We start from the raw sequence: 21,756 nt of genomic DNA, 5'->3' as shown, positions 1-21,756 counted from the left end.
TTCCCTTTTTTGATTTCCCGATTATTTTATTCTTCATTTTTTACCCACAGAGTTGCGATAATTTTAATCTAAGTGCTGCATAAGTGCTTAAAAATCAAGAAATCCAAAGTCCAATATGTTCTCTTAATGAATTTACTATTTACTACAGTCATTTAGGGGATGTTAATCATGCTCACACACACACTGCTCACCACCAACACTTGTTAGTATACGCCATACGCGTCAAGATTTATTTACTTTCGCTCATACCAAACACGTGAGTTCTGATAAATATGCAATTGAAAATGACAAAACCCTTTGACAAAAATCTTGTGAAAAAGTTATTGCTCGAAGAATGTGCCTTTATTTCCACGATATTCTCAAAAATGCCGTTGCCCATGTCCGAACTAGGTAAGATTGTGAAGAAGTATCCTAACCATGATACCTCTGTAATATTTGCAGTAATTGAACTTAAAATTTTATTAGTTTCAGGTGAACAAGACAAAGTAGTCAGCAAATATGCCAAAGTAAAAATGTTGCAAGGTATGTAATAGAATACGCGATCTAATTCATTCTTTCTCATGTTTTGCATGTATGTCTTTTTTATTTTACAGGGAATATTTGTCGAAAAGGGAAAAGAGCACAAACTTTTGAAGAATTGCATGCCAAACTAGAAGGATTAAAGAATGTGAAGAAATTGGAATATAAGGACAAACAATTGAAAAAAACCTTAAAGACTAAGATTAAAAAAATTACAAAGAAAAAAGAAAGATCGATGCAGAGGAAACTAATGAAAGTGGAACAAAATTCAACTGTTGTACCTAAAATTAAGAAAGAGGATAGTGATATACCAAAAATCCCAAGGCCAAAGCCTGTATTCAATTCAGAAGGTAAAATGGTGTTCAGCAAATTTGACTTCTCAGAAATTGGTACGAAAAGGAAACCACCTAAAAAGGATGTGAAGAAGATATTAGTCGAACTAAAACAAAAGAAGGAGAAGTTGAAAGAGTTGGAACAATTAGGTGAGAAAGAAAAAGCACAACAGATCAAGGAGAAGAATGCATGGAAATCTGTTTTGGCAAAGGCTGGCGGTGAGAAAGTAAGCAAATAAATAAGTACGCTGATTTAGTAGTTTAAAACTTCAAAAGAAAGAGAGCTTATCTCTTTTATATTTATGATACTTAACAGGTAAGAGATGATCCAGATTTGCTTAAAAAGACGTTAAAAAGGAAAGAGCAGATGAAGAAACAGAGTGCCAAGAAATGGGAATCCAGATTGGAAAATGTGCAAAAAGGTGTCCGAGAAAGACAAGAGAAGCGACAAGAGAATATCATGAAAAGGAAAAAAGATAAGAAATTGAATAAATTAAAAAGAGCGGCTAAGAAAGGGCGCGTGATACCTGGATTTTGAATGTAATAGAAGAATTTGTAGATAAAAAAACATTTTATTGTTTTAAGTTTTATTGTACATAATCTAATTACTTGTTTACATAAAAATGATCCCGCTGTATGCACGAACGAAAGGAATGTTAGTGCAAACGAATTTGAGAAGCAGAAATCAATTGTCCAAATCTATCCTTAAATAATTGTTTGGTAGCATTTGTACACGATTAGTTTGTTTTTATAAGAATCGATATTTGTGTTACATTTAGCGTCTATTATTTACACGTCACGTACGTATGACAATTTTTTATATTAAAGGGACGAGAGTTGATGTTTTAATACGAATACGTTGGAGTATGAATTTTACGTACGTAATGTATTTATTCAGTATCTACAAAATTCATGCTCTAACCGGGCAACAAAATACAATAGTGTTTCATGATTTATTTACACTGTTATTTCCATTTGTACAATGTGTTAACAAATTCTTATGTACATTAATATAATGTAGATTCCATTATTTAATCAAATATCGATCTCTTTTGTAAAAAGCTGGATGCCCAGGAGAACGTTGCACAGCTCGCAGGTATAAAATTTACTCACATTAGTTTTAGATACCCAAAGCGTAGAGCTTCAAATCCTTTCGTTTAACAGTGTTAGGCTTGGACCAATTTTTCATCGCGAAAGTTCTACGGTACAACGTGACTATTCGAGATTTTGAACTGATTTTTACACGATAATATACGTATTTGTATCTTCTGTAAATTTGTTAATAAATTATTGGCAAGTCGAGGACAAGAGCTTCGATATAGCCGCCCTCTTGAACTTCCTGCTAGGTATCCTCAAGAGCCGAAGACACAGCGTTGGCATGTGTCAATGCTGTCCAAAGTGGACTGTGGTCCACCGGCAGCGGTACCGCCGATTTCGATGGTCGAGGAGACCTGCCACAGAAACGATAAATGATAAGAAAAATCCCTAACTATAGCACCATATACTTACTCTTGCTCGCATACCTCGACGGTACCACAGCTGGATGTTAATCTGGACTGCTCAGCTCCAAGGCAGTGCTCTGTTCGGGATCCGATCGTTCCTCGACTACAGTGTCCAGTTCCAACGATGGAACAGCTCTGGAACCTCGGTCACTTCGCTGTAGTGATACCGTTCTCGCTGGATGATCGATTCCAGCTGCCACATAAATGTACGTATACAATCGTATTATTATGCGAACTACATACTAGTCGTTCGATGGGATTAAAAACTTTCATCTACCATAAAGAAATTTGTAAAGAGATGCATACCGTAGATGTGGACTAAATGCGCTAATTACGCTGGAGCCGAACTCATCGTTTGAATCGTAAAATTTTATTTAAGTACAATTTGTAATTTTCATATGTAAGGCGATAATGCACTAATACTGATGTAGCAAATATTTGAAAGTCATGCTAGTATGATGTTAAAGATAATAATATAAGTTACATGCCTTTGCGCCACGTGTTGCGTTGATTGCAGCCAAATTACGGATATTTCCTATTTCGTTTGCGTAAAAATGCTTAATTTTCCTAAACTTTGAACATTCGCAAGTGCGTAGAAAGTATTAAGCTGCTAGAAAATAATTCGTCACAAAACTACCTGTTAAATTGAATTTCGATGCAGCACGTAATCGAAATTTATTTCTATCGTTCATCCCTTTTTCTCCAATATCCGGAGTAGCAGCAGCAAACGATTATGCATCGAGTATGAAAAGATCGTGACCTTTGGAATAAAATTCTAACACTTCTATGCACTAATAAGTCAAGCAATAATCAGGCGGATGAAGTATTTTACCTAAATCCTCTTTAGATGCTGCACTTGACGGAATAATAAAATACTGATATAAATTTCAGGTAGGGTCAATTTATTCAAATGTTACAACGAATTCAGCGATTCTGTATTAAAGCAACAAATACTAAATATATGTACTATTTCGTTAAATATACATATGTGCTAACAAATATATGTATATTAGTTATCGGAATCACACGCGTGTCTGTTTTGTGCTTGTAATACTTACCTAATGTATAATAAATAAAATAAATAAAGTGAACATGAGAAAACTAATCATGATATATTACAATGTATGTTTGTATAGAGTCATATCATATTTTGTAGTGTCGAGAAGCGAAATAGTCGTAGACACATTCGCATTTCAAAATATTTTAAAAATGGTGCATGAATTTACATGTTTAGGCCAATCTACTCTTTTTAATAACGTCTTTTTTATTCTTTTTCTCGACGTATATACATAACTTTATGCTCTAACTCTAGACTCTAGGTCAGGCTACATTTTGCTGTGCCTTGATACGTACACATGTACGTATACGTTTTATTTACAAAAAGGTATACGAATACAGGTGTACAATTTTAGATGTATATGTATAAGTATGTATTCAATGTATCAGGGTGCAAAAGCGGCGGCAGACGGGGGTTGTTAAAGAAGTCCGGGATACGGTAATACAAATGTTTCGTGACCTCAATCCGTTTTCGTTATAAAACGCGTATTCACGGAGATATTGCTTTTGAAAAGGGGCAGGCTTTAATTACACATTCGGTCATAGAATTTTTAGAATAATTTTCTAGTAGCCGAATAGATTGCGCACATGGGTTAATTTCTAAAAAGGAAGGGAAAGGTAACTGACCTAACGAGAGATGAAATTAATTTAAAGAACTCACCTAAGCGACGAACAGTACCGAAAGGAACAAGGCTAAGGGCTCCGTGATCCATGACGTCACAATTTCTTCTTCTCGCTCGTTCCCTCGCAAGTTTCGCTCTCCTTCTTAAGCAACAAATTACCATTAACGCCAACAACGGAAATCCGAGTATGCACGATACTATTGGAATGATGATACTTTCTGGAGTTACTAAAAAAAAACAAAATAATTTTTCCGAATACTTCATCATTGTTTTCAGTTTTCTGTGAAAAGTACGACAGTTCAGTCTCACCTGTCGGATAAACTAAAATCGTTGGTCTTTTAGACTGCGGAATCGTCGGCATTGTTGGTCTTCCCGCTCTCACTTCAACCGACATTCCGCTCTTCTGGAACAAAATTAATTCGTTCATCACTACCGAAATGATCTGAAGATCCTATTACATATTAGGCACACGAGGAGACTCATGAATCAGTGACCATTTCTGTCTCCTGTTTGTGAGACTCTAATGCCTCATAACAGTCAACGATATTAATTGGAGTAATGTATTATAAATGTGGTTAAATTGTGATTAATAAATGAGTGGAAGAAGGTTTCACATCTTGAAATTATATCAAATGAAAAACTATAATTTTGAAATCTTGAATATCTCTTGATACTACTGTAATATAATGGTTGTACTAATAAATGTTACGATGAATTGAGAAAAACTACTGATTTAGTTTCGTTGGAATGAAAGTTAAACGAACGAGAGGCAAGCATTTCGTACGGGAAATCATAATATTTGTTCTCGTCATAGTTGCAACCTTTCGTCTAATTATGTCTAACTTTTCTCGCCTAATTTTGTATTTATTTCAGGTCACTCCGTAATACGAAATACAAAAATACTTGAAATAAGCTTGTAAAAATTTCAGTGAAGAATCGAACTTGGGACCTCCGTGTTTCTAATTCGTCACCCAATCGAATTATAGTTATCGTTTCTTCCGAAGCGCGGCGCGCTGTTGGTATTCAACATCAAGATGGCTAGTGGACGCGCGATGTGTAAAAAGTGCGAAACAACGTAGTTACATTCATAAAACCTGGCATTCTTACGGAATTTCCGTGTGTTTCGTTAAAAATTACACGAGATAGAACATTGTCGATCGATAGTATCCGCGCGGTGAATAGATTTTGTAAAATCATCGAGAAAATATGTGTGGTCCGGTGCCGGGCTAAGAGATTCACAAGAGCACTTATTCCTTTCGTATATGTGCGTACGTGCCGAAAAGAATGCGGACAGAATTTACAATACTTCGTCTCGCGAACGATCGTATAGAAGGAAGTTCTAGAATCCCCAGTGATCGGGTATTGTGCAGCGTGTGGGAAAACTGCATTCAGGAATGAAGCAAGCTCGCGTTTAGATGTTCATCTTCTCATCCTGGTCAGCCTAGCAAGAACCATGGGAGGTATGCAAGTATTTTTATTGTAATGTTGCCAGTTTATTACTCTTAGTAACCTTTATTGCGAGTGTGTCTAAGTACTTCGTAAACACAATTTACTGGAAGCATTAATTAATTTCTCTTAATTAATTTCTGTCCTCGATGTTCGTATTCGAGTTGAAATTTTATTTAGGCTAATCGAATAAGTTATCTCGTTAAACTTGTCTCATCGTTTTCGCGTTGTTCTCATTTACTTTTTCTGCCTCGGCTTATCGAATGTCTGTAAATCGTTTCTCATGTAAGTATTACGTGTGTCATTTCGATCCTGTCCTGATGTCCTGTCGTTTAAGAACCCTTGCAGGAATACAAAGTCCCATGAAGAGACTGTATTATTATACATCGAAGAGGCTACTCTGGAACGGTAAACAACCTTCACGATTCGGGAAGAGCTGTTGTTTCCTCCACTCGTAACGATTGTCCTATCGCCCAAGTCTAAGGATACTTGAGAGGATGCAGGAATGGCTATACTTTAGATCGATTTCTCTACCGAATTCCGATCACCGAACGCGCTCTTATTTATTCTAGCTGGGATAGAAGGACCCACGGTATTTCTAAGATCCACTTTAAGAATCACTGCTTTTCGTCGAGGCGACGGATTCGTTGACCCGAAAGAGTATTCGATCGAAACCGTTGGAACCCTAGCAGAATAAGGATCTCAATTATTCTTTCCACTTTTCGTTACCCTCGCGCGAGGTTTACCTGCCGAAGCGTAGGAAGTTGGAATAACGTTCCCGCGAAAAAGTAGGTCGGCTAATCTTTGCGCGGACTTCACACATCGTTACCAAAAAGTACACGGTTTCCCGTTTCATGATTTCCAAACTACGACTCGATTCAATTCGACTTGTATTTAACGTTTCAAGGATCTCATCCGAATTGTTCGACTATCGAGTCTATTGTATTTAATCCTATCTGACCGGAAGAGGAAGGTTTGCGTTATTTTTGAATCGCCTCTGGCTTATCGCCGTGGCAGCGGTCTTTTGTTCTTCCATCCATATTTCAGGTAGACACTGACAACTTCGATGAATCTGCGATTTCCAGAGTAAACGAAAAGGGGTCAGGTAGGACTTGTGTTACCACGTTATCGGGATACATCGTGTTAGGATCTCTCTATTTGCACAGCTAAATTCGCGCGTTTCAAACAAGCGGTTTCATCCACGATCATCCCTCGAAATGCGCTCGGAGCTACGTTTCGACGTAAACATGCGGAATGATCGACGATGATAAGCGAAATGCGGGCAGTGTTGCTTGAAATACGAGACTCGCTACGAATTTCCAGATTTAACGCGCGCGTGCCAAGTGTTGTTTCCATTTTCCCTGGACCGTACCTCGCCGCGGTCGAATAATATCCGGCAATAATGCTTCGACCACGTTGTGCCAGACTATTAGACGGGTTTACGCGTACGTGCAGTAATCCGGGAAACGTAACACGAAAGTCGAAAAGTTCGTTTACGTAGCCACCTATAGAACCTCAAAGATAAATCGGATGGACGTTACAAAGTCGTTCTAATTTCGAAGAACTTGTTGTAGACTCGGGATGCGAAAAAGCTTGCTTATATTGCTAATATCGGGTAGAGCGATCCTCAGTCCGAAATTTGTTAAGGAGTCGTCGGCCTTTATTCTCGGAGCTAGCAATTAAATCACCGATGACGTAGATAATCTGCCCTATCCTTTCAATCCGTCAATACCCGTGCCTAGCGTCGAGTCAATCTCGCAAAAGTCGCGAAACTTTGTCTGACCCTTCCGAGGGACTCAAAGGGCGAAGTTTAAACTCGTTAGGAACACGTAACTCGCATCATAGAGGTGCGCGATGTGTTTTGAAGGACGGTTAAAGCGATGGATCCATAATTTGTAGAAAAGTTTTGCAATTAGATGTTCTGTCAGACCTGGAGCCACGCTCGTTGGTTAATTGGATTCGTCCTCTATATTATTCTCGGATATGTTGCCCCGTGAATCGTTATTAAGGCTCGTTCGTTAAAGCTCATCGATAAAGTGTTCGTCGTAGTTCGTGGAACAGACTGGCTGAAATCTAGTCGAGCCACACGAGGACCACAGGCAGCTACGGGCGAAACTTCCTGCACGAAAAGTATTTTTGTCCGTAATAGTATTAATAATAATAATAATAATAATTTTATTAACATGAAGAACTCTTTTTTGATAAACAGTTGATAATAAATAATGCAGTTCTGTGCATCGAAATAACAAAAAATAAAAAGAAACATCAAAATAATAATAATAATAAGATTAGCTCAGAATTTAGAGGTACACCCGCATGTACGTCTTATACGCGTAATGTTCAAATTCCATGTACGCAAGACAAATATCTTCTCCTTATCGATTTTTAAAACGTGATCACATGCGCCGGTACTTTTCGTGCCAGCAGACAGTTTCGTGGTTCCTGTGGATACAACTTTTGTTTCACCGTTACAGATGCCCTGCTTCAATTTTTTATCGTCAGTCGGAACTCTGGTCGAAAAACCCACCGAGTTCAACGGGAAATACTCTCGTCAGAAAGTAGAAGTAGGACAATGGGATTTTGTAGTTTTCTCGACTTTACACACGTATCGAAAGACCATCTTTGTCGTTAAGTGAAATCTGAAGTAATAATTCGACATTTACTACGTGCTTCTTTTAGATCAAACGTTCTTTACCATATTGCTGGAACTAGGTTAAACGTAATTGGTAATTGTTGCAGAGTTATGGCACATTTACGGGTCGGGGAACGCGTTACAGTGTACACATTTAGAGAATACTGTATCAATTAACGTTGTCTACGGAGTAACACTGAAACGAGCAGCTACTGCAAGAAACCGTACTGATTACGTAAAGGAAGTCGAGTCACTCGCAATGTTTGAATAGCCGCTCGTTATGCAAATTATCGTTCGTGAAATTAGACGAAAATCTCCTTCATAAGACGATATAAAATAAAGAAGTTTACTAAACGTGATGCGAAACAAGAAGAGGGATTACTAATCTGGAATCTGCAGTGTCTTAAATGAAACTTAGAGCGCGATCGATATTCAGTGTCGGGTGTCAAGTTGCTCTTTCCATTAATACTTAATTATAGAATATCACAATCTTGATCGACTGCGTGTCCATCTTACGTATTATACATCTTTCTGTACGAAAGGTTTATGCGTCAAGGAACTTGTGCGAGATACGATCGATCGGAAGAATAGAGATGCAACTGTGATTTCCGCTGGATAGTTTAGGTAGGCTTATCGGAGGCAGAGCGGTAGGGTCCTTTGTTTCCGGATCGTCAAATCACTACGGTATCCTTTGAGTCGAGAATACCTGTCAACAGTGGTTCGAATCTTGCGAATACATAGCTGCTATGCATGTAACGCGATAAGCTTGGGCTAGTCATGGACGTTGTGCTTTTCCTCGAATATTAGATCGCGAAAGGACTTTTCACTCCATACATTCTCGTATACTTACAGTATAGCCGGAGGACAGCTTCGCTGTGAAGGCACTTTTTGTGAAAATTGTGAAGATTCTCGGTTATCCAAAAGGCAGACGATTCTCCCATGGCACATTTTGCAATTCGACTACTACGCAAAGAAGAAACGATTCTGTTCTCAAGTTTCGGTGACTGCGATATTCGAAACGGCGAGGAATTTCTTTGCGAATTTATGTCCGACTCGATCTGGATTTTTCTTTGACACATAGAAAATCGAGACTTTCCTACCTTTATTTTTTAAAATAGAATCTGATACTGACGAGAGACAAAGAGATGAAAATTTACGTGCGTAGCGTATAGATATTAATTACTTTCGCAAAGAGACGCGATGACGAGCGAGAGAATACAAAGAGCGAGTCGATACGAAATTTTATCGACAGCTCGGTTCACTATCCGATATTTTAGTTTACCGGATCGTATTCGAGAGTCCTACAGATATCCTCGCTCTACGTTCGATCCACTTTCGTTTATCGACATTTTCTAATTACGTCCCTTTAAAATAAAAATCCAGTTCGGTAACTTTTCATTTCTTCCGCTATTTTCAAGCGTCTGGTGTACTTTTAATGGAGTTGAGCATAATTAATTACACCGATACTTAAAAAAGTTTTGGAATAGATCGTCATTATTCAGAGTTTGATACGTGTATAAGAATTTGTGTTCCTGAGTAATATCGGTCCGTGCAGTCGATACATCCTTTACCTCCTCAACGCAGAGGGTGAAAATTGACTTAGACGACGCGTTTCCTCGAAATTTATGCGACGAGAGACACGGTGAGCGTGTAACGTGCGTCAACAAAATTTATCGCGCAATATTTTCACAGTGGAACGCACGCGCTGCTCATTTCGCACCGGGTTCTCTCGTTCGGTTCGTCTCATCGTTTCTTATATGGAACGTTGCACCGTATCCGTTTGAAATTCCGCCACACCAATCCGTAATCCGTGTCCATAAATCACACGCGTCGACTTCCGGGCGTAATTGGAACGCCGAAGCCCGACTACCTGCCAAGTTCGCGCCAAACGTTGCGGGACTCGCGTTTCGGAGCCTCCTCGATCCCGAGATATAATCGCGGTTATGGTCCTTCGCCGGCGTCGAGCTCCATTTATAATTTCGACTCATCAGCCGTGAGGTAATGCGGTCCGATCTCGGTTCGCAAACTCCTACACATCCAAAGGATAATGGCTCACGGCCGTTACCAGAGTTTGGATTAGATCTTGTTCCGGATTCCAACCATGAATCTACTCGAGACTATTGTTCTCGCGCGTATAGTCCGAGGTATAGTGACTGAGTAAATGTTAGAAGAACGAAAACTGGAAATATTGCAAACACAAATTAAGTTTTAATTGAAAATGCTCTATCCGAAATTACCGAATATGTCTTACAAAATAATTCGTTCCAATCCTAAACAGCCAAGTCGTTTTCTAACGTCATCATTTTTTCTTTTTCTTCTGAAGTTCGAAAATTGATATTCATGATTTACCCTGGTAAAAGCGCAATTGAACGTCGCTTAATTTTACATCGAGAAATGGGTACACGGTTCTTTGATAGATTACGATAATCGCCATGAAAATTTATTCTCGCGTCGGAGTGGTGTAATCCATCTAGAAAAGGTAGAGGACATAATCCCTCGGCTGTCTATCGAATCACTGGACCGTCTTTAAAAACTCGACCCAGATCGGGTAGCAAGAAAATGAAGCAAAAGTTATGCATTATTAATGAACGCTTCATTAACTTTTGAAAAATAGGATGCGCGATCTACTTAAGCTAACTCTGCGTTGCTTTGTATCTTAACGATTACGGCTTGATGGATTCAAGGAGCATAAGAATGTTCCGTCCGAGTTATAAAGTATCGGAACAAGTCGGCGAGATATTTTATATGAAACACGATGGCTCAGTGAATTTCTAAGAAACATGAACGAGAAAAATGTCCCGTTTTACTTGAAAATTTGCTCTTCGAGCGAAGTGCGGAGAATATTCAGAAACGATACGTTTCTCTACATCTAATAAATCATTGTAACTTAAAATATACGACGCGATACGATGCGATGCATATTTAGTATATGTATGCATATGTGTACTTACGTAAGATCGTGCGCGCATCGCGCAAACCATGGCGTAATTTTCGGAGACCGCGTAGGTCGCATCCATTAGACTTGGACGGTCCCAAAACTTTCCCGTAACCATTATGATGTTAATGATTTTAATAGCCTGCACCTACCACGATCGCTTAGCGTAATTTTCAATTCGCTTGTTCGCTCGATTGTTTACCCGATAACTCATTTAATTCTCAAGCTCGTTTATCTCCGACTCGTTGGATTACGGATGATCGAGCGGATATCTTAACGGAATTTCAGTCAGTTCTCTCATCACGAGCACCGCATCTAGGTACGTTGGAGCATCTCGTACAGAAAGTAGAGATGGAATAATAAAATATTCATTTCGTCTCGGTTCGGAACGTCTTGTATAAATACTGCACCAAGTCGATGAAACAAACGCTCTAACAATTATTTCTCTTTTTCGACATAGTATTTTCACGTGTAGTCATTGAATAGAATTTGCGCGTGCAGTTATTGAGTAGAAATCTCGAAATTTTAAAAAACGCCGGTTTAATTGGCATAGTCAATGGGATTAATGAACTCACGCTTAGGTATCACGGCTCGTTTAAAATGGTACGTTCCACCATCGTTCCAACTCTCTGCTCTCGAAACGAGACCAATATTCGAAGTGGAACGCAACCGCGTGCCCCATTTCGCAGCGTTGTTCGTGTTGCGCGCAGAGATTGCTCGATGAAGAATTAAACGAAGCGACCGACGTTAATGCTCCCGTGGTGCTCACGTCAAAAACGCGTCGTCGTCGTCCCGCCCGTATTGTCTTCAACGTCTGACTTCGAAGTTAAGAGAGCTGCAGTCGCAATATTCCTGTCGTTTACCCGGACTCGAAATAAAGTTGCCCAGGGAAATATCGTTAGGCGGGAAAGGAATCCGCGTGCCGGAGGTATTAAATTCCGAGCCGGTCGAGCGAAATTAACTCTAATATCGTGAATAAAGTCCTTTACATCTTCCGTTTGAGTCGCCGCATTCACCCGACCGCGTCAAACGAAACGAGATCCTTTCTATTTTACTCGCTCGCAGGTATTAACGTTCGAATAGGTCGAAAGCAAACCATAAAAGCGGGAAAAATAAACGCTGTAGCCATCGAGATGTAACAGTTCGTGTTTTTGCGCCAAACTTGTTTTCTTTTTTCTTAAATTCACACGGTTTTCTATTTGGGACTCGGAAAAAGGGGTAACTACAGATGAAAAACTAAAACCGAACAAATTTCGACAATAAAACATTTATGCTCGTGTGTGAGTTCGATAATAGTAAACTTTCGTGCGATATTCGTAACGCTAAACGAGTTTCTCTTTGTTTCTCCCAAACGTAACGATTCATGTTTTTGCAAACGCGTACGATCGACAGGAACACGAAGTCGAGTTATCTGATTCGACGAATTGTCATTCGTACGTTATGAATGAGTGGCTTTATCATGCTTTTGCGCAATAAGGATCGCTATACCGAAATTCAGTGGTCGTAACATTAGTTCTCATAAAATTAAAATAAAGTGCGCCTTATCCCGAATACAAACACTTTAGTTCCCGTTTTATGCATTGTATACAAATCGTACGTACGTCCGGTGTTTTATAGGTACGCGTTAAAAATAAAAGAAAACTCTCACCGCAGGTCGTTTTCGCTTTATGGTAACTCCTATAATATAGTGTGACTTATAAGAAGAAGCAAGTGGAAAAAAGAGGAAGAATTTTGGGACACATAGCGTATTTCAATTTTCTCCGCACAATGTTTTTTTCACGTCAGGATAACGCTCGCCGTTTCTCATACGTGATTCGGTGATAGATCGGGGGCTGTGTCACACAAAAACGAGGGACGGAAAAGTTGGCAAGCGCTTAACATAAAGGGCAGATCGTGGTTCGAATTCGGAAACGCGTACATGCTTCCACGCGTGACGAATTGCCGATGCGATTTTACCCGACTCGGCGGATTTCGGCCGCATAATTTATATGAAACGGCATATCGCAGAATTTCAAGCACTTTTACCAACGTTCTGATATTTCAGGCATTTATTCGGTATGAAAACAAATTTATTACGCTGTTCATGCATGTATTTTGTTCAATCAAAGTTTCCTCACTCTCCTGCGTGATTCTCTGTCAATTATTCGTTGTTTATGCAATCAATTAACGCAATTAAAATTGTGCTTTCCCATCGGTACCATTAACGACTGATTTCCAATTCCAAGAACGACGATGCTCGTAAAGGTCAGCCTACTGTAATGTTTTAAAAGAAGAACGTGACGCCAATCTTTCCCGAGTTTCGGCAGTAAATTATAGATTTCGTTTATCTGCTCGAGACAATTTAGACAACTCCCAACATGCTCCTGATATTATGTTTCTCGTATTTGCTTACATGCAGTCGTATTTCAAGCGTAGTTTTGGGAGTATAATTAACAGATCGTGCGAGCAAGTTACTCCCGTAATAGTTTGTGAGATTAAACGTTCCTAAACGTGTCTCGTTGGTCGTAGTCACAATTAAATGTTCTACTAACCTGTCACTAATTGTGAGTACCATTTGCAATCCCATGAGATAAAATCGCGACCGAAACTCAGACTTAGATACACAGACATAGGGACGAGCAATAGTTTTTCGGTGGTAGTCATAAATCGGTTTCCAAACTTTGGTCAACGTCTTAAAGGAATAGCAATATAATGCCGATATATCGAACGTGACTGGAATGAGATTCGTAAACTGGGTTAACGGGCGCATAATACACGCTTGGAAAAAAGGAGAGGTCTCTCGTCCGCTCGTTAGGCGCTAGCGCATCAAACGTCACCGATCCGATATTTCTGATCCAATTAATTCCGTTCGCTTCAGGATTGTTCACCGCCGCGTTTTCGCTGCTTCAGAGGAACGGGAGTGCCCATATCCTTTAACGTCTCGAGCACGCTGCACACCGTGCCGATTCTATGTAAACCCGATAACGAAGTTCCTAGCAAAATTCAAAGTAGTCGACGTTGTACAAATGGAATTCTTGGAGAACTGGGACTACCAGCAATTCGAAATCCGAACGTCGAATAAAGAGGACATTGAATAGGAACAACGGAGAAATCCATTACCCTTTCTCGCATGCCCGTCTAACTCTTCACTGGCAACAGCAAATTATATTTACCTGACAAGATCTTCGACAAAGGCATGTTTTTCATTGATTTTCTCGCAAGTATCCGAACTTCATTAACGTTTACCGATTGCAACAATCTAGTTGGTACATTTTAATTCCATCGTCACTGTCGGATAGGAACTACTTATATGCGATTGTGACTGCGACGATTAATCGTTATTTGCGAAGATAGATAATGGATAGGACAGAGGAGAGAGTAAATCACTGTTTCAAATTACGGAGAAGACGGATGTTCCATTTTCACGCTTGTTTTCTCCGGTCTCGTTGTCTTTCTTTTTTCCCGCTGTTGGAAGTCTCGCTTCGTCGTCATAAAAAATTACGTTCTTAATTCGCGCTCGACCTGAACTAGTAGCTTTTCGAAAGTCTGTTAAAACGGAATTTTTCCGCCGAGGCGCAACGTGGATCTCTTTTCGATCTTTCGCTCTTTTCGATCCAGGTTCCAGAATGTGACACAATAATAGCTGGTTATATGTATAGAATGCTATATCTATCAGTACGCTATCGGCCGACCAATTCATTTCCGCGTGTCCATTCAATACGAAAGTGGGGAATCGAATCGGAGCGAAAATGGGAACGGGGTAGAACGATAACAGAGTGAAAAGATCAAATGAGGGGACAGAAACAATTGAAATGCGTTCGGTTACATTTATCTCGAATCTCGGCGTTTCAGTACCGCACCGATCGGTTTCGTTCAGTTCTCCAGCGTCGAAGAGTCTCTAGTGGGTCTTATTACATCATATCTAGTTATCGTTTTAGATTCCGTCTATCGGATTCTGTCTGAGTCTTTGACTCTACGTCGTACGCGTCTCTCTATGCTCCATCTCAGATAGCGACCGTTATCAACGTTCGTTTAAACTTCAAACCAGCTACCGTACACCTCACGCGCCGTTTACTTTCGTCGTTTCGCTCGGACTACGAAGCGAGATACGTTCTTACTTGTATCTTGCTCGATAAACGCGTTCCGTTTACGTTCGTTCCTATCGCTTTTGCTAACAAATGTTTAACGGTCCGTTAAAAAAATCATTCTCTAATACATCGCTTCGTGTCGAAATAGTTCACAAGGGAAAGGTTAAGTAGTCGCGAATAAAATACCGAGTTCCGAGTGTTGAGCCCTGGCCTCGGACCATTCTCGACTACCTATTGTAAACGCGTGGCTGGCACTCGCGTCGTAAACTCGAAGCTCGAAAAAGAGAATCCACGGCCGTAGAAATAGAACACTGTCACCGGTAGCCTCGTTAGTTCCTCTCAGGATGCTCGAAAGGGGTTGAAAGCGTTCCGGGGAGAGCGTTGACAGTCTCTCCGTTCTCCACCTACCGCTCTACTCCGTCCGTTCCTTTCCTCTCTCGTCGTCCTCTTCGCTCGACCATTTTGCAGCTCGAGTAGGTATCTTTACTCAGCCCTGTCTTTCTTCTCTTTTGCCTCCCGCAATCACCTTCTTTATTCGTCCATTACTCCGTTTTTCATTTTATGACCAGCACCTCCTCCACTGGAAAGTGAGCGTGTATCGCGCGTGACAGGGAAACACGCCATCGTTCATAAAATATTTTAGAACGACTAATACATAACGTGCCGTTTTCCCTATGTCGAGCTATTTAGGTCTCCGAGTTCGCAGACTGCCGCACCCGTGTAAGCATTTATATGTATACGTGCATGAATTCGCCCGCCCGGTATTTCCACGAGAGACAAACTCGATTCCGTTCAAATCCCTAAACATTCTAATACTGGCGGTCGACAGCTGCGTTTCCGCGTCGCGCGACAGTTGATTAAAATTTATTCGAATCGAGCTTACTTTTGTCGCGTCTGCATCGAAACGGGTAACGTCGAATAAGAGAAACGAGAGAACGATGATTCATTTAAATTTGTAGTTCGACTATCGCGAATGTCTCGGCTCTAACGTAAGAGTAGGTACCTAATTCGAAAATTAATTTTCTTTGCTCAAGCGTCGTACATACCGAAGGCACCGAAGAAGCTCGATGCGCTTAGTTTGGTAAATTAATTAGTTAAATTAACTTCGGCCGTGTTCACAGAATTTCATAGATATTATCGGCCGTGTAAAGTTCTCGACTTATTTGTGTAGAAGCTAGTCGCATCGTGTATGAACTTGCGCGACCTGAAATTCTGGCACGCCTAGCCATTGCGAGCATTCTCCTTCGAGAGCTTTTTCTTTGTCAACGCGGCAACGAGAACGTTGCCCTTTATGAAATATTTAAGAAGCGGGACAATTCCTTCCTCGAGATGAAAACTTACCGTCAGAATATTTCTGTGTTTCTCTTTAAATTTCTCACGAGGATCGCGGATTATCCGAAGCGCATTCGATCCGCCCTCGTTGCCTCGTAAAAATCCACATGAAAATGGATGACATACGCGTCAAATATTTCCTAGTTATGCGAGTGCAAGAATGAATGCGTTTGAATGAATACGTATTCGGAATTTTTTTCACGTCCTCGCTACACTCCTCTGGAGCCCGATATTTTGCCGTTAGCGAGAAGTGTAGTACTGCGTAGTATACGTTATCAGGAATCCGTGATGCTATCCGTTCAAATAGCTCGTGGTATTAGGAATTTGACGTATCCTGTATCACCCCGGCATTTCGAATGGCGACGCATCGCAGATCGTTCCACTCCGTGCGCTTCCGTTCCGCGTCTTCGAAAATAAAAACGCAAATCATTTTGATTAGCGAGTTTACCGTTCCCCAGCAACGCTCGTTCGGATCGTTGAATTCTCTTTCCATTACCAATACCAGTAGGAGGTACCTACGTATGTACTTAGGTAACACGATTGACCCAGAAACGAGTAAAAACCTTGCCGTTAAATTGACTCGTTACCGTTTAATTAAGAAATAAATTTGCGTAATCGCTGCGACCCGACGCTGTGATTCGATTCGAGTGTAACGAAGTCTACGCGGAAAATAATTTGCTCCCTCTTTAAGCTTATGAAAGCGGAGACCGAACTCGTATTCGTAATTGTCGCGAACGATGCCTCGTAAAAAGCATTTATTTATGAACGATGCTAAAAAAAGATCTGACGAGAGCGTCTCGTCGAGTTTCAATTATCTATCTTTACCGTTGATTACCAACGCTATGGCGCGGGTTTGCGGACTAATGCGACATAAAAAAAAGTTGCGTGTCTAGCATAGGGGCAGCGTGAGGTCGATGCGCGCGAGGAGAGCTTCGAAAATTACGGGTTATGACGCTCGAGTGGCCCATAACCGGGCAAGTTTATACCGATTCTACGTGGCTTCGCGTTTCTCAGACTCCTATAACTCGACTCTATTAGCACGAGGGCTTTTCCTCATCGAAAGCCACCACACGCGCGTTCTCTTTCATCGCGATCTTGGTCAATGATCACCGGATCGTCGGATTAAATGGAGTCGACTAGACACCAGCTGCATCGTTATCGTAAACTAAGAATGAATGATAATTCTCATTAGACAGAGGGAAAAAATATCGCGTACGAGAAACGAGAGAAACGTAGACGAGTCCATTTTTGATAGCTGTCGCTTTCTTTTGCTCAGCTAGGATCCGGTATTAATTTCTAGCTTTTAACTCGTGACGTTTTCATACAGTATGAAGCTATGATTAGAGGATCGATCGCCAGGGACGAGAAATGGGGCAACGGTGACAAAGCTTCGTTTTTCTGGCTTATATCCGCGTACCTGTCGCGTGCCTCGCGAGACAATAGCAGGTTTGTCCGGACTCTGGGCGATTAGAATGGGGGCGCTTGCGCGTAAAATATCATTGTCTATCAGTTTTGTATTTTTAGCGATTTGTCGCGAAATATTTATAACTACGCGGATTACATGGACGTGTCGCTGGAAATATTTACACAACTTTGATTTACGAATGGCGAAACGGAAAGAGGGTCGCTTGGAACGAAAATCAATGTTTTCGATTCTCCTTTCGGCGAGGCAAGTCCATTCCCTCGGCCGCCGAACAATATGGAATATGTACCTGCCTACTCTTGAGCGAAAGATGGGAATTGAAGCAAGCGTGGAAAGTTTGGCAGAGGCGAATCAAACACGGAACTCGTGCCAAAGTGCAAGAATGCAAAGGATAGGAGGATCCCTGGAACTTCGGTGCTATCATTTCACGAGACATTTCGTAGCGAATTTAGCCGTCCTACCCGACGTCCGTCAACTTTTAATGATGATTATTTTCACCGATACGATAAGGACGAAAGTGTGCGCGTGCGAATTAAACTTGGACGCCTCGCTCCCATGAAATTTCATCGCCCGAGGGCGCGAGGCCTCCCCTTGTTCTACTCGCCCGAAATTTATGCGCCTGCCCGGCTTTAAAATCGTTCGCCGTTCATCCGGCAACTTTTCGTTCCTCGAAGTCGTCGGTAGCGGCACCAGAGGTAAAATTTTATTCACGACCGAAAGTTACTCGTAATGTTTTTCTCGAATGAAAACGATACCTTTGAGAACGAAACTATGAAAGAATCTACGAATTGGAGAATATCGTTGTTTCTGCTATCATTAACCCGGTGACCCCGTCGCGTCGCGATCAATTTTAAATGGAATTCCGCTGGAACGAGACTCGAGCCATTTCGAAATTGGAAAGAACTGCGAACTGCCACGAAACCAGTAGGGAGCTCGTGGATAAAAAAACGACGTATCGTTCGCGATCAAAACCTTGAGTTTCGATCGATGAACGATGGCCGACGCAACTACGAGGTATCGATCTGTTCGTATTTACCGATTCCCCGGGTAAATTGACTCGAACTAAATCCAGTTTCCATTTGCGGTCGACTCGTCAATAATATTCAAATCCCAGCTCACCGTTTACAATTACTCCAATATTCGTGCGATTCGAAAAAACAAGAATGGTTGAATACGTGATATTCCGCATTATTTTTTTAAGCGAACCTCCCTCGCAGCTTTGATTCATCGATTTGGTTATATTATCCGTACGCGCTGCACGGCGTGTAATCGAACTCAACCGGATTAACAATTCCGAATTGTGAAAAGCAGAATCGAATCAGGGGGTTCGGCAATGACGTTCAATAGATTCTTTCGGTGGATATTTTGCAGCAGATGCAGCGACCGTCGTTTACCCTCGATTAGCGTTTTCTCTCCTCTCTGGTCGTTGCGCCTCAACGATCCGCGCCGCTTTGGTTCGATTAAACGTTAAAACCACTCACATTTATTCCGATTTCGGTTTCATTCCAAAACCGAAACCCGAGATTTCGCTTGAATTAAATTCGATGCAGGTTTCTCGCCGTCTGAATTATTAAAAAATCCGTGTGCTGTTTGTTTAATTCATCAGCGGTTCGTATATAATTTTTAATTAAACGTCCGCTGTTCGCAAATATCGTATGATTACAAAAGGTGTGCTACCAGAGAAATTTATGTGGTACTAGTAGCAGGTATCTGCAAAGGAAATTGGTTTCCGTCGTAACAAAGCTCGTGGAGAATAAAGACTTCCTTCTGTAAAACATTTTACTGAAAAACCGTGTGCGCTGGAAGTTCATAAAGTTAGGAAAGATACGCGGAAACGATTCGTTCGTCCCAACACGATACTACACGCGTCGGTATAATTAGGTCGCGATGCGCTCGAGTCAGAAGGGTCGAAAAGGACCGAGCGAAAATTACTTGTGTACGCGGTTCAAACGCTCGAGCCTCGATACGATACGTTCTAGATACGTTCGTTTTTTCTCCCTTCGCGTCGGGAAATTAATATGACGATACGGAATTTCATTGTGCGAATCGAGAATCTAATTGTCAGAATCGTGTTCATCGAATTTGCATTAATAAAGCGCCGGTGAATTCTCATCGAAAATTTCGTTACTTCATCAACTGTATATTTGTTACCGTCCCAATTTTTATCGGAAAGATTTTCGATGACACGCGATTCATCGGCGCGTCGCACGGCCGTTGCGCTCGGAATATCAATCGTCGTCATATAACGATAAGTTGCTATAGCTACGCGCGTACGATTATAAAAAAAAAGACTACTACCGGTACAGGAATCGTTAATAATAATTCTGATAGCCGGCTTTAAAAATTTTCACGAGAGTAAAGCATAGGGGGAGTGAAAAGGGGTAGCTGTAGCAGATGTAGTAGGATTATCGCGTATCACAGTCGCAATCGGAGAATAGGATACAAAGTGCGATATCCCTCGGTCGTGAATAGTCAATGAAATTGGCTATCGAAAGCCGATACGCAGTTCTGTACTGCGAAAAGAGCTCGCGCCGATATTCGAATGGTTGACGAATAGCGGCAAGGAACAGTGAATGTTTGCTTCGTACACGTGCAGCATGCGAAACATAAACATGTTAGCAAGCATAATTAATGACTTAACAGTAGAAGTAGCGCAATGGCCGAATCGCTGAAAGACCGTTTCTATTCCTACATAGTTGCGAAACATGAAACATTTATGAAATGGGAATGGAGCGGTGCACCGAAATTGGTGCAGCAACGCTCGTACCTTTGCGTTTTGGCTGGTGGACCGCTTACACGGTGCGAACTGGCCGCATTGTTCACGTTTTCTAGTTACTAGATCTCCGTTCGTTCATTGTTCCGTTAATTGAATTTTCGCTCGACAACGATGCTCTCGCTGGCGCGGGAATTTATTCGATTCGCAGGAGCCACAGGCAATAAACGTCCAGATTCCCGATCGAAAACGTTTTAGTTGGAGATCGTTAACGGGCATTCGGTGCTCGGGAAAGTCTCTTCCGCAGAGTTCGTTTCGAGACGATGACGCTTATTCTGCTAACAGCAGAGAACGTTTACGCCGGGTCGCGGTCAGACTCGGCAACGTATTTACACGTGGTTTCGTCCGTTCACTCGTTAGCAGGGCACCGAGAGCGCATCGATTCTCTGTCACTGACACCGCTGTACATCGGGTATGGAGCTCCGAGCATCCTAGGAAATCAACATCAGGTTCCCGTCCGATTCCGATTGTAATTCCGATTCAAGTCACGTTCTTCTAGAGTCGTCCTCGACACCGTCGAATATCCTCCGGCTTCTTACTCTTCTTGTAGTATTCTAGTCCACCCCTAGACGGTTAATCCCGTATTCCGACCAGTCCATCCTATTTATGAATGCACGTTGTACGTCGGACGAACGTTTCATGCGACACTCGAATTCCGCATTTGACAAGGGTTAAAGACCGTTTTAAAAGTAGGGTCGTAAAATTGGTCCGGATGACGATGGCGAAGGCGCGAAACCTCGTGTATGCGAGTCAACAGAGGGAAAGTTACGACTCACGCTTTAAGTCTGCGACGGCTTCGGGCCGACTGATCGCGGAAACGCGAGTAACGCGACTCTTGCTCCGCGCCACGTCCCTGGCGCTTGCGCCACCCACGATTTCTTCGATACTCTTCTTCCCTTGATGCGTTTTCGATACTCTAAGTCGGCCAACCCGCGAGTCTCTCATTAATTCATCCCCGCACAGATCTACCTGACCGCTTCATTTTTTATCCAAGCAGTTACTTCGTTTTGAAATTGAATAACGATCGTCCAGGCTGGATATCATTCAACCTCCTTGAAAACAATTTAAATCTATTCGCGATAGAGAGATATCTATTTTTCTCGTACCAGTACGATG

The 21,756-nt window shown here is 41.4% G+C and overlaps 2 protein-coding genes across 9 annotated transcripts; one reads left to right on the top strand and one right to left on the bottom strand.

Annotated features, from left to right (window-relative positions):
- Positions 1 to 191: 191 nt before the first annotated feature.
- Surf6 (Surfeit locus protein 6) lies at positions 192 to 2,153 on the top strand. Of its 2 annotated transcripts, none has more exons than XM_018027016.2 (4): positions 192 to 390; positions 472 to 522; positions 594 to 1,078; positions 1,168 to 2,153. In XM_018027016.2, the coding sequence occupies exons 1-4, from the start codon at positions 273 to 275 to the stop codon at positions 1,387 to 1,389; spliced, it is 876 nt and encodes a 291-aa protein (XP_017882505.1). In that variant the 5' UTR covers positions 192 to 272; the 3' UTR covers positions 1,390 to 2,153. The 2 variants fall into 2 exon arrangements, with proteins under 2 accessions (XP_017882505.1, XP_017882504.1); XM_018027015.2 differs by having other exon boundaries at positions 466 to 522.
- Positions 1,791 to 21,447, bottom strand: LOC108626379 (uncharacterized). Of its 7 annotated transcripts, none has more exons than XM_026814754.1 (7): positions 20,635 to 21,447; positions 8,961 to 9,073; positions 4,342 to 4,435; positions 4,071 to 4,259; positions 3,186 to 3,203; positions 2,375 to 2,546; positions 1,791 to 2,302 (listed from the first exon to the last, which is right to left on the bottom strand). In XM_026814754.1, the coding sequence occupies exons 3-6, from the start codon at positions 4,424 to 4,426 to the stop codon at positions 2,398 to 2,400; spliced, it is 441 nt and encodes a 146-aa protein (XP_026670555.1). In that variant the 5' UTR covers positions 4,427 to 4,435; positions 8,961 to 9,073; positions 20,635 to 21,447; the 3' UTR covers positions 1,791 to 2,302; positions 2,375 to 2,397. The 7 variants fall into 7 exon arrangements, with proteins under 7 accessions (XP_026670555.1, XP_026670556.1, XP_017882507.1 ...); XM_026814755.1 differs by lacking the exon at positions 20,635 to 21,447 and adding an exon at positions 11,621 to 15,829; XM_018027018.2 differs by lacking the exon at positions 8,961 to 9,073 and having other exon boundaries at positions 2,361 to 2,546.
- Positions 21,448 to 21,756: the final 309 nt, after the last annotated feature.

Source organism: Ceratina calcarata, unplaced genomic scaffold, assembly GCF_001652005.2.
Source record: "Ceratina calcarata isolate Rehan_Ccalc_2016 unplaced genomic scaffold, ASM165200v1 scaffold397.2, whole genome shotgun sequence".
NCBI lineage: Eukaryota > Metazoa > Arthropoda > Insecta > Hymenoptera > Apidae > Ceratina > Ceratina calcarata.
Note: the sequence above shows the minus strand (reverse complement) of the source record. Positions and strands in the feature narration are given on the sequence as shown.